The following is a 17,067-nucleotide window of genomic DNA, read 5'->3' on the forward strand; positions in this document are numbered from 1 at the left end:
GAAAAGTGACATTTGAAAAATTAAGTTGTGGGGAGGGGTCTTATTCTCTGTCAGCGGTGCCACATAAATAAGCTCTATTTACAGTGAAAAGAGGTGATTTTGCTAACTGCCAGTTTGTGCAATTCCTGTGATGTGGCCTCTGCCTCTTACATCATCATTAGCAATTAAAGATTACTGCAGCAAGAAATTAGCTGAGCCTTCTGTTGCTGAGGCACAGAGCAGAGCAGCTCCACCTCGGTCCCCTCTGTGCCCACTCTGCAGTGCTGACGTGGGGAAAAGGGACCTGGCCTCATCAAGGAATGGCTCAGACAACCAAGAAAAGGCCATTTCTGCTACATGATCAGCTCTTTGGAGATAAACAACATCCAACAGAATCACCACAAGGCTTCTTTTTATTGGGTGAGAAGAAAAGAATTGAATATTCTGTAAAATTCAAGGAATGTCTGAAAACAAACAGGGCAGGAGAGTAAACAAACACACGTCAAGGGGCAGCAGGTTTGATTCAGACTTTGAGATGCACACATGCAAGCCCTGATGTGCTTGGCTTTATGCCAAGCTCAAGTGAGTCTGACCTGTGGCTTCAATATTTGCAAGCCTAACTTGAGCTGATTTCTCAAAGCCTTTTACTGTGGTTTTTATACCATTTCTTTTTTTTTTTTTTTTTTTTTTGTCTTTTCAACATTTCTTGTTCTGAATCTTCTTCGCAGCACATATTTAAAAGCATGTGAAGAGCTCTTTGTACTTGAGCATCAATTTATATCATGATTAAATCGTTCATGCATGTAGTAAATTAAATTAAAACCCCATGTATTTTCAAAGGTCACAAGGCTTTGGAACCTCAAAACACTACTTGATTTCTGAGGAGGAGACACTCAGATGTTAATCTCTAAAATTAGGCTGAAATCACGTTAAAAGGTGAAGGAGTTTGGCCTTGATTCAGATATGATGAAAATGTAGATAACTAAAATACTTATGTTACAAAACTTGCACCTTTATATATTTAAATCTAGACTTGTTTGCCTTGAAAATTATCTCAATCCTAAAACAAATCAGAACACAAAAGGATATAGGATTGTCTTGGTTTGAAAAGACAGGTGTCTGTTAAGGAAGGCAGGAGCCTTCCTTCAAATGGAAAAGGCAAACCCCCTCCCTTGAAATTATTATAATTCTGAAATTAAGGGCCTCTCAGGCAAAGATTTGGGAAGAGGAATAACAGTTATTTACAAGGAGAATTACAAATATAAATGCAATAGTACAAAAAAAAAAAAAAAAACCAAACCACTGCCAGAGTCAGAACAGGAGCTGACCCCCTGTGGGTCAGGGTGGTGGCAGCAGTGCCATTCCATGGAGGCTCAGCCCTCCTGCAGTGCCAGCTGTGGTTCTGCTGGAGCAGGGATCCTGCACAAGGGTGGAGTTTTCCTCTGAAGCTCCAGGGCTGCTGGAGATGGGCCTGGTCTTCCTCTGGGAATGCAGGGCAGAAGAAAGCTGCTCCTCTGGGAATGCAGTGGGCAAAGGCTGCTGAGTTGTTCCAACCTCAGATTGCATCCAGGTAGGAATGTTTGGCTCCTCCCCCTGGGCGCAGCATTTCCCAGTGGTATGATGGAATTTTATCAGCCATGCAGCAACACTCACTGGCCCATGAACAGAAGATAATTAATAACTAATGGCCCGTGAATAGAAGATGATTAATAACTAATGGCCCATGAACAGAAGATATTTCCCGGAGGGAGGATTGGGTTGTGGAAGAGATAAAGAAAACTGCCCAATGAACAGAAGATAACTGCCCCACCTCTGACAGATGGGAATAGAATAGAGGCCTCCATTTCCAACCTATGGATTTAAGCAGCTATTAGCAGCGTCCAGTGGGATTAAAGTGATGAACTAATTACTCATTGCCCTCTCCATCCTCCCCAGCTCCCGAGTGCTGGCCGGGGGGACACCGCATCCTCCGCAACCCCCGCAGGAGCACCAGCTTCGACTCCCTGGAGCTGCAGAGAGCGGCCAGCCAGGAGCTGGTGTGTGACCACTCCCTGCCACCGGCATGGTACCGCCTCATGCTCGGCCAGCGGCCCGTGGAAATGCCCACCAGATGTGTCGAGGTCAGCAGAACCTGGGCTCTCCCCCCTGGGGAGCTGGAATAAACCTTCTGGGGGGTTTTCCTCCCGCATCCCTATGTTACTAAGCTTGCACCTTTATGTATTTCAATCTGGATTTGCTTGCCTTGAAAATTATCCCAATCCTAAAACAAATCAGAACACAAAAGGATATAGGATTGTCTTGGTTTGAAAAGACTGCTAAGGAAGGCAGGAGCCTTCCTTCAAATGGAAAAAGCAAACCCCCTCCCTCAAAATTATTATAATTCTGAAATTAAGGGGCTCTCAGGCAAAGATATGGGGATAGGAACAACAGTTCTTTACTAGGAAAATTAAAAATACAAACGCAATAGTACAAAAAAGAAAACAAACCACTGCCAGAGTGTCCTTTCTGTGTATCCAGTGGGGATAGGGGAGTGGTAATGGGAAAAGCACTTGGATGATGATGATGCTTATGATAATAATAATAATAATAATAATAATAATAATAATAATAATAATAATAATAACATGAATAATGGCAACAAAACCACATCACCATCAAAACCAGAAATACCACTGTCACATGCAAGGACATCAGTCAGAGACCAGGATCCCCATGGAACAGCCAATATTCAGCCAGGCTAGGAAATATTCCAGCATTAAGCCAGGTGTTTTCCAACTCTACAGAGAGATTTTTAGTAAACCATGTATGTCACCTCAAGCTGTGTTTTTTTCCAAGCAACTGCATGGCTTTAAGAATGGATTCTGCAACCTGACTCTTCTCCCATATAAATTATTGTGACTTAGAGATTTCTTCTGATGATGAAATCAGAAGGGAGAAATCAGAAAAAATAATATTTAAAGTGATCTTTGGGGAAACTGAAGGAAAAGCTAAAGTTGAACTCTTTCTGCATTGAATCAATTCTTGCATTCTTTACTTTCATAAGTATGCTAATGGCTTTGTGGAGCAAAAACCCCTCCACCATTCTCTACAAAAGAGACAAAACAATAATTATCTGGTTTTATCTGTGTTTAATATGTATGACAATAATGTTTAACTTGCTATCATTGTTGCCAGAGCAACTTGAGCCCCTCACTAAAAGCACTGCCACCTCAAATATCCCAGCTGCAGGAGGTTAGCATAACTTCAAACATAAAGTTAAACAAAATTATTAAAAAATAATAAACTGATTACCATAAATTACTTAAAAGATTAAATATTCAACCTAGAGTGCCAGGATGTTTGCTATGGGGTGATTCTACTCTAGCTGGAGAGCCCTCTCAAAATTAGCAAAAACATTTTATATCCATTCAAGCTGGACCTGTGAACCCGTCACGACTGAAGTTTATCATAATAATTTAACATTTAGTGAAATGTTAAGAGATAGTTGTTATTTCTGTAGGATTTATAACACTTTGAATATATAAACCATAAATCTTATTGACATTAATAAATTGGTGGGCTTATTATTGAAAGATTGATTTCATGGCGTCCTCAAATATCCCAATGCACTATGAAGTTTTCCAGGTTGCTCTGTCAGTGTATGTACATATTCTATAATATTATTTAATTTTTCATTATATTTCAGCAATTCTGAGTGTGTAGCAATGCTCAGCTGTGTGAGATTGCTTTCTAACAATACATACTTTATTTCTTTTAATCTCTTCTCTGGAGTTTTTCATTCAGGTTTGTGAAGGTATATTCATTAGTTTAGTTTCTTATCTTGTAACATAATTCTTGCCATTGGTTTCTTCATTATCCTCTGAATGACAGTAAATCTCTGCTTTGCCATGCTGATGAAGGATTACATCTGTTAGATGTCAAAACTAAAAGAATACACTTCTTTTAGATCTTCACCTTCTAAATCTGCCTCTACATTCTATCTCTTCCACTTAATTAAATCATTGTTTGATTTGGTTTTCCATTTAATTTCAGCAAAACCTCTGGAACAAAATAATTTAAATTAATAACTGTGCAGCTTCCACTCCTTAATAAGCAGTTATTATTGGACATTCCGGTCTGGCTGGAGCGAGCTGATTTTAATTAAAAAAGTCAAAGACAAAACCCTGAACAGATAGAAGAGAAAAGAGACCAAATAAAGCCTGGCAATACGGCTGCAGAATTAAAAAGTACATTACTCCAGCACCTTGTAAAATATATACCCAATGATATCATGTTGATACTGGCCAGATACAATTAGCTGCTTATCAATAGATGAGATTAACTTCTTAATTCAGACTGCTGGTAGGTAAGGGTTCCTGTCGCCCACCTGAGCTCAGGAGGGATTTAAGCCATCATGGAGATTTGGAGTGTGGGGGAGAAGTGTGGGAGGACAAATGGCGCGTGCTGGGGGACACGAGGGAGGGCAGCTCCCCCAGCTTGACTCCTCCAGACAGCCTCTCAATGCCTGTGTTCTGAGTCTTGCCATGAAATAAACCTCCACAATAAAAATGTCCCTGTCTGCATGAAGTTTCATTAGCACAGGTAATGTTAGATTCAGCAGAGAGGAGAAGCAAGTCACACAGGGGGGTTGTGAGAGCCCCAGAATGCAGCCGTGCCACAGCTCAGGGGCACAGCAAACTTTGCAATGAAAAATGAGCAGCAGCTCTTAAGAAGCTGCTTCTCATTCACTCATTTAATTAAAAAAGGGGGGAAAAGGGAGAAAAGACAGAGGAAAACTCCACAAGCTACAAAGCGAAAAAAAAAGAAGACAGAAGAAGAAACCCAAAAGCTTTTATGTCAGAGAAAGTGAAAATATTAATTGCATTCCTGAACTTGCCATCCCCTGTATCCAACTGCTGACCATAAACTTATTCCTCCAGTGGCAAAATGTTTTTGATTGAAAGAGCTTTCCAATTTAGGCTTTGCCTGCTGATTTTCTCAGGGCAGGTAACAAATGAACCCAACCTTCCTCCCTCTATTTCTCCCTTGCCTTTCCCCCCGTGCTCCCAAAGGAGGAACAGCAATTACCAGATCCTGGACATGCACTCCTGGCCACAGCCACTTCCCTATCCAAAAATATATTGTGGTAGAAGTCCAATGAAAATTTGCAGATTTTGTATCCTCATGTGTTGAGGCTGCTGCTAGAGATCATGGTTTGTTCTTCAAGAACTGCCAAATCTTCTGTGAAAGGCGAAAACACTGGACGAAAAAAAGTAGAGTGAAGCTTTTACTAAGATTAAGGCAGTATATTAAGAAGCAAGAAACAATGCACAGACATGGCCAGACCATAGTAAAATGACCTTCAGAGGAAGAACAAAAGATGGAAAAATGAAAGCTCAACAGAAAATCTATTAAAAATACAGAGAAGTACTAAACAGCCAATATGGGGAAACATACATCAATTACAGAAAATCCAGCTTCTGAATTCAAATCACACAGGGCATGTGCATACACCTGGATACATGTACATGTGGGCAAGCCCCATGGGAGGCACAAACATTAAAAATAAATGTGAGGGAACATCACACACTAATGTTATTGAAGAGCTGCTCCACAGTCAGATAAAAGATCAATCAGTGGATTACAGCAGAGCAGTGCACACTGCTGCCTGTAATGCAGATTCAAATGCCACACCACACTCACAGTAAAGCCAGAAACGGGCTGAAAATTCTCTTCTTCCTGTGGAGAAGTTCTGTTGGCCCCAGGTGCTTGTCCTAACCAGCAGCTGAATGTCTTTTTCTGGAGGGAATGGCAGGAAAGGGGAATAATTTCATTTTTGCACATTAACAATCTCTAATAACCCCTGGTTCAGAGACTTCTGGGTTCAGACACTTTTGGGTTGTTCAATTTTCTTGTGAGGGCAAGAGGAGGGGCAGACACTGATCTCTTCTTTGTGGTGACAGTGACAGGACCCCAGGGAATGGCCTGAAATTGTGTCAGGTCAGGTTTGGGTTGGACATTAGGAAATGGTTCTTTCCCCAGAGGTGGTTGGGCAGGGAACAGGCCCCCAGGGAAGTGGTCACAGCTCCAAGAACTGCAAGGAAGTGATCCACAGATCTTGACAGAGCTCAGAAGTGTTTGAACAATGCTCTCAGGCACTTGGTGTGACTCTTGTGGGTCCCTTCCAGCCCCACAGAGTCCATGATTCTGTGATTTAAATTAATTTCTCTCCCATGAGCCAGCTCTATAACAACAGTTTTTTGGCACACACAATTCTGTAGTGAGCTTTTCTACAGGCTGGTTATGGATATGAGACTCTGTTTGAGAAATGTCCAATAATATCTGCCTGTGATGGGTTATCAAGATGACTTCCAACACCTTTCTTCAGAAATGTCATCCTCTAAATGAGTAAAATCCTCTCCAAATCTGAGCATGCTGTAAAATCATGTGCAATTGTAAATGTGTATGAGTAAATGGAGGACATGTTATGCAGTAAGGGTTGGTATTTTCTCAACAGTTTCATTTTTAGCACTATAGGTTTAGTTTTTTACTAGGATCAAACACAGGTTTAAATGCTAATCTTTGGTGTATAAAACAAGGTCATGTTAAAGCATGGCAAATCTAATCTGCTCATGATGTTTAATATGTCAGTCCCTAGAGGAGAAGATTTATTTTTCCATACTTAGTTTCATTCCCTCCTCTTTAACCTCCTCTAGAACATTTTATACTCATAATCAAAACACAGCACCTCAGCTGCATGCCATTAATTTATTATTTTCTTTCAATTATTATTTTGCTCTGAATCCAGCCCCACTTTGATTTGCAATTGTTCTATGAATTTAAAAGCAAGTGACACTTTCAAGGTATTATTTAATCTGTAATTCTTTCTCGAACACTTACGTGAAAATTCCAAATCATAATGCTAGGTATGAAGAGCCTTTGTTTTTCTAGCTTTTTTTTCAGACATGCAAAACCCCTTCTGTAGAAATTACAATTACAGCCTTTATTGTTCAGAGGCATGTGCTTAAAAGAAAAACAAGACAAGCACCAGTTTAATTGCTACTACAGATATTCCTGACGTAAACTGATTTCTGTGGAGTTTGGCCCCAGTCTGAAATTAAAAAAAAAAAACCAAACTTATTTACTTTAACTAACTACAAAGAAATAATAATAAAAAAAGCTAAAGCAAAGTTTTGAGTGGATAACAGATGCAAAATCATAATGCTTTAACTGCCAACCAGCAGCACACCAAAAAGCCTTCCATCTCCATCCAACTAAAACAATGCATTCCTCACATATGGTGCTACTTATTTTTAACAGCATAATTTCAGCAATACCCAAGTGACAAGAACAATCAAGCTTGATTTCTTTGTGCAATTATAAAGAACCACAGTGTCCAATCAATCAAACTGGTTGATACTCCAAACCCCAAGCAAATGGAAGGAGACATCATTGGATTAAACAATAATGGCTTGTTCCCTTGTTTTGGCAAAGGGAGAAAACTTATTTTTATTGTTTAGGTTTTTGAAATTGGGTTATTTAAATTATTAGCTGGTGTCTAATTAGGAATCAAAAATACTTAATGAATGCTTACCTGCCACATTGAGGTGTTGCAAAGATTAATTGGGTAAGGTTTATAAAGTGCTTTGAAGATTAAAACCACTCCTTAATTACGACTGGATAAAGTATGGAAAGATACTAAAGAAGGCTGCCAACAGCCTGAAGTGTCCCTTCTGTGTTGGAGAAGTTCTCCTTTGTGCAAGCTGTGTCACTGGACACCTGAACCTGTGGAGTTTGCTCTCCTATAGAGGCAGCTGTGTAATTCCTCCTTCCTTTTGGAAATGCTGCTGAGGGGGGCTGTGAGACTCCCACATCTCTCCAATATCCTTAGAGCAGCAGTGACTGCAGGCATTGCCAGTAAATGCTCTGTTTTAAATGCCTATCATTTGCTACCTCTGTATTCAATTTTCTGGTTAGTCTCCCAAATGACAGCTACAAAATTCAATGCAAATCATGCCACAGTGGGGACTTAAAAATTTGGCTTTTTGAAGCCTCTTCTCCTAGGTTGTTCTTCTAAGTTTCTTTGCTTTTTTTGTTTTGTTTGGATTTTTTTTAAATTCTGTTTTTATCTCCACTGCTGGATGAATACATGAATATACATTTGCCCTTGCCTTCCCAGGTCTGTCTTCTAATTCACAGAGGCCTCATGCAGCAAATCCTTTTGGCTAGTGTGTGGCAACTTGCCTGACTCAGAAGGACCACATGCAGCTCATAATAGAAAATAAATTCATGTGAGTCATAGAGCTGCCAGGAAAACAGAAATACTTGATTTATACCAAAATCCTTCCTTGGTCAGCCTGTAATCCTGTATCACAGCTTGTTGCAATGACTTGCTGTCTCACAGTCTGATTTTTTTACCCTCCTAAGGGTTGGTCGTTGCTTGTGATTTGTGCATGTTATATAACAAACTGTCTCTCAAGTGGTTTCAGTGCAAGATTGGCCAGGGCAAATGCAGGAGATCCCCGTGGGGGTTTATCAGAAAGCTGCACTCTGACGTCAGTGATGCCAATCCTCAATTTCTCCAGCACTGAAATGGCTCACGGACTTCTGGTGAGGATAAAAACAGAGGGAGAAAACCACCATCCTCTTATTCCAGCATTTCACATTTTCCTCAGTGTGTTAACGAGTGATCCAGGCCCAGTTTTATGTATGGATCACTTTCTGTCTTTTTTCACAGCCAGAATGCACTCACATCTATTTATCTACATGGCCCCCAGCGCAGCAGAGAGATGGGTGTCTCATTAATGAATTACCTTCCCAGCACTGCTGCAAGGCACCAAAGGCAATTACCATCTCAGCCACCTCCACCTCTGCTTGAGAGATAAGAAAGTGAGGTACACAGGGAGTCTGATTTGTTATTTGCCCAAGGTCAAGCAGCCAGAGAAACTGAGGTACACTGAGGTATGCCTGGCCAGAGGCAGCCCAGCTGCACTGCCAGTGCAGCAGCACTGACATGTTGGCACCAGTCACATTGGTAAAGGCAGCATCAGATGGATGCTATAGACCATTTTAAGCAACAAAAGTTCTTTTACAGAGAATTATAAGGGTATTTCTTCAGTAGGGATGGGTAGGTTGTGCTGTGTCTCCTCACCAAACCCTTTCCTACAAGACTCTCTGAGTTTGCACACATCCATTGAAATCCAGCGCTCACTCATCCCTGCAGCTCTGCTCCCCATAACTAATTCTTGCAGCTTGTGTGGTTCCAAACACCTCCAGGGTGAGCTCACTAATACCTGCATTTTAGTGCAATTTCAAAAAGAATGTTCCAGTCCAGAAATCTTTGCTTACACATGCAGAGGCACTGAAGTTTGTTGTTTCCTCTTGTAAGAGGAAATTCAGGCCGCAGGTGTCTCATCCAGATGAGGGTGAAGCAGGGACCAACAGCACTTCAGTTTCCATCCCTCTCTCTTCTCCCATGCTGCTTCTCTGGATGTTGTTTTTAACACTCCCCCAGGTCATCACAAGTGTATGCTCATAGGCATGCTTTGGAAACATGCTTCTCCACAGCACATCTTGCACTCTAGGCCAGAAGTTGACCAGGATGCAATAAATTCCCATCATCTGTATTTTTACCAGCACAGAAAATACCTGTGTCCCTTAAAGCTGTAAATAAACAAACAGAAAAACCTCTTTAAACTAACACACAACATGGCTTTTAAAGAAAGCAAGGGAAGGGATTGGTCTAAAATTCCACCTAGAAGAATTTTTATGTTGGGCCCTCATCTCCTTTGCTTGCACAATGCTGGAAGGCTGCTCCTCTCCAAGGAGCTGCTGCATTGTGTGAACTCCAGTGCCACCTGCAAGACCACCAGGACACCAAACAAGGAAGGCAGGGTCAGCCTCTCTGCTCAGCTGCTGCCACTTTTCAGGAGGAAAAAAAAAACAACAACCCAACGACCTTGGACAATTTCAGTGGTAGTCTCTCTGGAATCCTTGTTTTCAGAAACCTGACAATAACTAGCTCCAAATGGAAATCAGACTGTGTCATGTCACCCTGTTGATTGTTTTCCAACTACCCTGGCTTTCCTGGGTGTGTACCCCTTCTGCCCTGACCCTGCTTCCTGGCTTGAATAGCTCCCAGGTACAACTCAAACTGCAGGAGGGAACTGGTGCATGACTTAATAAATTTATCCTTTGACTTTCACTGCTTCCCCTGCTGTCACAAATAACTTTCGATCTTGAAAGTGAAGCAGCAAACCTGGGCCAATAGAAAAAAAATGCTGGGTTTTGTTTTTATTTTTTTTTTCCCCAATGTGATTAATAGCCGAACACTCACACTGGGAGGAATCACATTCCCCAAGCTGGACTAGTAGAGATGGTTCACTGTCACTGGCTGAAGGAATGCAAAGTGACAGCAGCAGTCACGCTCTGCTGAATATGACTGATATCTGAGAGCAAATTATTGTCAGTATTTGGTAAGCATTTCCAAACTTTAGCTCAAATACCTCTGTGCTTTGCATATTGGCAAATGCTAGGTAATGGTGCAGAAAAATGAGTCACCATTGTAATTGGCTTTGTATCTTTAATAAGGCCCTGATTACACCTAATCTCCTCACTGAGGTGCTTAAATTAAAGACAGCTTTAGAGAACCAGGTTCCTTTAGTCAGGGGAGAGAGCCTGACAGGTACAGAGGGCAGCTCAGATCTAAGATTCCTGAACACACATCCCTAAGTTGGGAAATGGAAATCAGTCTCTCCTGGCCATGACTCAACATGCTGTCATTTAAAACGTTTAAGACCAATGCCTTCTGCTTTGGGATTTTCTGTATTCAGGGAATTTGTTAATAGATAAAAGCCTGAAAGCAAAAAAAAAAAAAAAAAAAAAAAAAAAAAAAAATTAAAAAATGTAGAAAATTAAGTCATGCATATCCTGCACATATGTTTTGTCCATCCTTCATATGTGTCTCTCTTCAAGAGTGAGGGAGAAGTACAGGTGCCACAAATGTGTCCAGTGTGTGCTGGAAGGGCAGAAGCTGTCAGGAGCAGGGCAGCTGTTTTGGAGGCAGGTGATCTAGCCTGCTTTCATGCTTTCATCTTCCTCATACAAACCAACCAAAACCAGAGGAAAATACTCTGGATTCCCGTTATCGTGTCCTTTAAGCATTTTATCTGTGTAAAGCCACCTCTCAAAACTGAGCAAGACATTTTCATCCCACCTACACAGCTTCTTCACTGACCCTCCAGGTTCATGCAGGCTCTTGGGTTTTAGTGATCTCCACTTTCAGGAAAGGGAATGAAATCTTGTTATTTGAATGAGGATTACTTGGGCAAGCTTTGGTCCATTTCCCTGCACTTCTTGTCATCTCAATCACTTTTATTGTTTTCACTTGGTACCAGAAGTTTTCTCTTTTCTTTTTTTTTAATGTTTGATTTCTTCAAATTCTTCTCCTGTCTCTTTGTTTACTTTTCTTCCCTGATTTCACAATTTTAATTGGAGTAATTTTGGCAAGTTTTGGTCTTTTGCACTGCTCCTCATTTCATCTCAGTCCATTTGGTTGTAGTCACTCCATTTCCAAATTTTCTCTATTTTTTTCCAATTGCATTTTATTTGATCATATCAAATGATATCAGTTTGATCATATCCAACACTTCTTTCCAGAGTGTTTGTCAGACTTAGTTTTCTGATCCCAAGATTCCTTTCCTTTCCTGAAAGGAATCTTACCACCCTTGCTGTAAACATGTCTTTTGTGTGCACCCTCAGATGAACAAATGTGGGACACAAGCTCCGGTGTGGCTGTCCCTGAAGTCTGAATCCCTGCCAGCTCCTGGGGAGAGCAAGAGGCTGACGGGCTGTGCCACCTGGCAGGCGTTTGGGGGCACCAGGGACTGCTGCCTGTTCCGGATCCCCGTCGCCGTCAGGAACTGCGGCGCCTTCTTTGTGTATCTCCTGCAGCCCACGCCAGGATGCATGGGCTACTGTGCAGAAGGTGAGGACCAGCAAAGAATTTATCAATAAGATTGCTTATGCCTCTCAGGCCGGGTGCTCAAAGGCCCCGGTGTTGCAGTGTACATCTCGGTGACCTTGCGAGTCAAGCGTCACTCCCGCTAAGGCGCAGAGCGTGTAGGAAATAAATCAGTGGCAGTCCAAGGTGTTCCTGAAGAATAGCTCCTATTACCAGTGCAAAATGCAATCTGGTGTGTATTGCTGAAGCGTTCTTTGCTTGGTTACAGCTCACGTGTAACCTTTCCCACTGTCTTTGGCTCCACTTTGGCTTGAAGTTGCAAAGCGAGTGAGCAGAGGCATCTCAGCTGTACCCAGGCACTGTATCCAGGAGACTGTCTCTAAGGCCTCTCCTTATCTTTAATAATACAGTATCCCTCCTCAAAAAAGGTAATTCTGAAACTCTGCAAGGAGGAAAAAAAAACCCAAACCAAACTGATAACATCTTTTTCATGACATTTATATAATTGTTCTCGTCAGAAATAATTTTCAGCCTGCTACGAGAGATGTAACCCCTGCTTGGTAGCTAGGAAACAAAGGGAGAGCAGAAAGCAATTGCTCATTCAGTTAAACCTCCTGAACTTTGGAGCATGGCCAGGTGCATAAAGATTTCATCAGAAAACATGCTTCTTTCTCAAAATGAAAAAATTACCTTTATACTTTCCTTTTAGTGTTTTTGGACAGAAACATGACAGTGAGAAACTAAGGTTATCAGCTTTTCAATTGGGCAAAATCCAAGCTTAAATAAATTTTAAAGAGAAAGATAACTATTTTCTTATCTTTATCAATATTTTAACATTCCTACTTGAAGAAGAGGAAGGAAGAAAGGCTCAAAGAACATGAGATTAATTCACTATTTGAAATAAAAAAAAAAATCCATTAAAATAAATGAAACTGATTCTTACTCAGAAATTACTTTTTAACTGAATAGTCATTTTTCAGTTTAAGCTTAGCTTTTTTATAAACTATAAGATTTCCACTACTCTTGTTCAAAGAACTTTTTTGCCAATACATTTTGGGTGAATAATTTTGTCCTGTTTGATGATTCATACCTGTTCAGTGATGTAAAGCCACCTGCATTTCTAAGACAAGAAAGCTTATCCCTTCCCAATCTCATTTTCAGTGAGGTCCAGAGTCTTTAATTTGTAGCCTTTAGGATGTTTTTGCAGTGTCATGCATTGGATGGAAAAAAAAACCAAATCTGGATGTTTTTTACTGGGGTTTTTTACCTCATGGCTTAAATTCGGCTGTGAATATTGCACCACAGGAGGCTCAGCTGGGTCCAGCTGCCATGGCTTTGTGTTGGGGTCGATTCCCCAGCCCCTTCTGCTAGAGGTTCAGGAGCAGGACAGCAATCAGCACTCCTGAGCTGCAAAACAAACTGAATTTAAAACTCCATAACTTGGCAGAAAGGACACAGCTGGGAAAAGCAGCGTTCGTGCTTGCAATTCCACTCACATCCTCCCCTGAGCTGATCACCTAACTCTGTCCTTATGGGATAATTTCCTGCACACAGTCATGATGTGAGCCACAGTTTGAGGCAGCTTCTCTAAGAAATGAAATACAAAAGGGTATAAACAACTGGTCTTTATTCATCTTTTAAGTAACTTGTTTCTTACCTCTTGCTGTTTGCCCTGGACAGATGTTAACACATTGGTTCTCTGTTCTGTGGAACAGCTTCATATTTTATTCTCTTGGGTTCCCACATATTATATTTTCTACACTTGTCCAAAAAAGTTACTTAATTTATCCTTTCAAGGCATCTGAACCAGCTTCATTTTTTGTTTGAGTCTGGGTCTCTAGAGATGAAAGACATCCCCTTACACTATTATACCTCTTTTTGTTTCTACTTTCTAGGGGAGTTTAACAGGAAGAAAGGTTTTAGACTTCATTACTTGTGGAAACCTACAGAAAGCAAGCTGTATTTTTAGAGCAATGGCATTATTCTGGGCAGAGGGAGACTATATTGAGCAGACCTAGCCTAGATACATCCTAAAACAGCCTGGAAAGGATGCTCACAGTAAGGCAACAGAGGCTGGCTGCTTTCTTGGAGTCAGTTTACCTCTGCAACATAGTGATTTCTCATATCTCTCCTGGGCTTATTGCAAAACTTGGATCAAAAGGCTGTGCTCCAGGGGAATGCAAAGCTGAGGACCTTTGCCAGAGTAATTAATTTGTATTAATCTGAGTGCTTCATTTCAATAATGTTTCTCTCACTGCAAAATTAAAAAAAAAACCAAAAAAAACCCACATTCAAAACCAGCAGGTCAGATGGTATAACAGCAATAGGTAGTCAGGACACAATTAGCAATTTTTGCATTTCATACAAAACACACCTTCTTGCTTGCATGGTTACTAATTGAGTCACCAGGAGATAAAATGTAGTGCTTCTCCCGTGTTTAATTACATTGACACCTTCTTGTCAGGTGAACAACCATAACATCAAAATAACATTTTGTGCTACGTCCCTCTTTTGTTTTCCTTTTCCAGACAAGCTCACAAGCCTGGCTCTGCAACCGGCGATCACTCCCGAGCTCGTGCAAGGCCGAGTCCACCTGAAGTGCAGCTACAGCCCCCCTCCCCCTGAACCCCCAGTGCAGTTCAGGGTGCTCTGGTCTCGCCTCTCCAGCCCAGGGAAGAGGGAGCAGATCCACCAGGAGACAACCTCGCAGCCGTTTTCCTACGTGGAGATGGACGGCGCGAATCTCCGCCTGGGAGACACGGTAACGCCACCCACCTTCAGCAGCACGCGTCACACACCCACAGGGGATCAAACCTCCTTCCTAAAGCTTTCTTGTGTTTTTATTAGTGCTGCTCCTCTCTCCTTGGGCTCAGAGCTACTGCCCAAAAAAGATCTGAAACTGTTTCATGGCAAGATTATTTAATAACGTTAACCGGGTTCAGGACCTGTAAAATTTCTGTGAATTGCAGTGAGTTCTTGGAAGGTATTTCACCAGATTCTAAAGGCAAATTGAATATTTGCAGTTACACTACACCTTGAATGCTGTGAGGTTTGTATAAGTGGTGGGTACATGTGCCTGAGCCAATTTTTGCTTAGTACTTTCTGTATCTTGCGGCAGTGAGGTTTTGCAGCGGAGGCAGGCTCAGCTGCGTGCACTCAGTAATTTTTATATCCATGGACCACAGACACAATAACATCTTTTCACAGGGAAAAAAAAAATATTATACATTTTAAAATAGAGGGAGATTCATTTTATGGGTTTTTTTTCACGTTGTTCTGCCTCTCTGATTCCAAATTCCTGGTTCAATAGCATACTGAAAGAAAGTTCATTACAAAACAATCTTTAAGAAGTGTATTTGATGGCTTACACAACAACAATGATCTGCTCTCAACAACAACAACAAAACAGAAACCAGTATGGATGTGAAAAAAATTGACTTGTGTATGAATTCACCGCCTTTTATGGTACAGAAACAAGACTTTTAAATTTAAATTAGGTTATAACTTTTATGGGCAGAGGGACATTAGTGATGCTACAGTAAACAGAATAAATAGGGATAATGTCCTGGTTAAAAGTAGGTTGGAATTAGTCTTGGCATTTTGCAGCTTTTCTTTGAGATCATGGAATCATAGAATACCAGCCCAAACAGAGGGTTCAAGGTTCATCTGGTCTAAATTTTTCGGTAAAACCATAGACTAGACAGGATAGCCCAGCACCCTTTCCTGCTGAACCTGAAGTGTCCAATGTAGGGAAATCCACCACTCCTGAGATTATTCCAATGGACAACTGCTCTCATTGAGAAAAAAAAATAATTGTGTTGAATCTAAATTTTCCTTCATCTTTTTCATGTTAGTACTTGTAAAAAGGGACCCGTCCATCTTTGATTCCACTTTTTAAAAGCTGGAACATGGTGATGAGGTTTCCCCTAAGCCTTCTTCATCAAGGCTGAACGAACCCAGTTCTCACAACCTTTCACCACATGGCAGCTTCCCAGCCATTGGCTCATCTTTGTGACCCTTCTCTGGACCCTCTCCAGCCTGCCCACATTTTTAGTGTAGCAGTGACCCAAACTGAACACAATATTCCAGATGTGGCCTGCGAAATGCTGACTGAGATAACGATTTCTTTAGCCCAGTTCAGTATCTAACTGATGTTGCCCTCACATGTAATAAGATGAGGCAGATAACTCTGCCAGTTTAAGACAAGTTTGTGCTATGAAGAGATATTCTCATCCAAATTATTTCACTTGCAATCACTTCAAATCTTGTTTTAACAGTCCTGAGGGATTCAGAGAAAATACGGTTCTGTTAACAAGTAGCATTGCCAAATCTTTATAAGACTATTTTTATTGTATTAAGTTTCCAGTAAGCCCTTCTTTGTCCTCTGCTGAAACTACGTGTTTAATTTAGTGGGTTTAGTGAGACTAAAGCATTCTCTTCCTTGTTAGGCTTCTCTAAAGGTCTTCATGGCCTATTAGACTAATTATAATTATCCATAAATCATCACGGGTGAAAACCAAGTGATGAAGCTTCAGCTGAGAATTCAGTTTTACAAAATAAAAATTTGAAAAAAAAGCATTTCACTGTTTGCCATCCCAGTCTGGGTGTCTAACAGGAGTCAAAAGTGAGAAGACTCTCACCTCCAGTGGTGTAAACATGAAGAAATCCAGCATTTATAGGGCTACCCTGGAGGAAAGGTGATGACACTAAAAGGGGAATCAAACCCTGGCACCAAACTCCACCACACAGAGAGAATGGGTAACTCCCACCTGCCCAAGAAAGATGCAGATGGAAGAATATTCTCTCAGGCACCATTAAAGAGAGGCCAGATTCACACTGATATGAGAGGGGAGACAATAAATCAGGAGCACTTTCCAGTATTTTTCCCCTTCTCCATGACGAGCCCAGTGGTAGCATCCCCAAGGCTGAGCACTGCCAGAGTGCATGAGGGGTTTTCAAGGCAGAATTCGTCCCCCAGGACAGAGAATTTGCAGCATTTTGAAAACTACTTGCCTTTTTTTGAACCTTTTTAACTCATAATCTCTACTTGCACAATAGCCTGCATTTGGTTCCACATTTTCATAGCCTGAAATCAGCATCTTCTCTGTTCCTTTCTTGACAAAAATCCACAGCCAAGAAAATTTCTT

At 41.2% G+C, this 17,067-nt stretch overlaps 1 protein-coding gene across 1 annotated transcript in view; it reads left to right on the plus strand.

Moving 5' to 3' along the window:
- LOC119703311 (von Willebrand factor D and EGF domain-containing protein-like) overlaps positions 1 to 17,067 on the plus strand; it is a 168,753-nt gene that overhangs the window by 35,105 nt on the left and 116,581 nt on the right. Inside the window, exons 2-4 of the mRNA XM_038142997.1 lie at positions 1,915 to 2,099; positions 11,719 to 11,944; positions 14,449 to 14,681. Coding sequence (XP_037998925.1) covers positions 1,915 to 2,099; positions 11,719 to 11,944; positions 14,449 to 14,681 — 644 coding nt within the window. The remainder of the gene's footprint in view (positions 1 to 1,914; positions 2,100 to 11,718; positions 11,945 to 14,448; positions 14,682 to 17,067) is intronic.

Source organism: Motacilla alba, chromosome 7 (genome assembly GCF_015832195.1).
Source record: "Motacilla alba alba isolate MOTALB_02 chromosome 7, Motacilla_alba_V1.0_pri, whole genome shotgun sequence".
Taxonomy (NCBI): domain Eukaryota; kingdom Metazoa; phylum Chordata; class Aves; order Passeriformes; family Motacillidae; genus Motacilla; species Motacilla alba.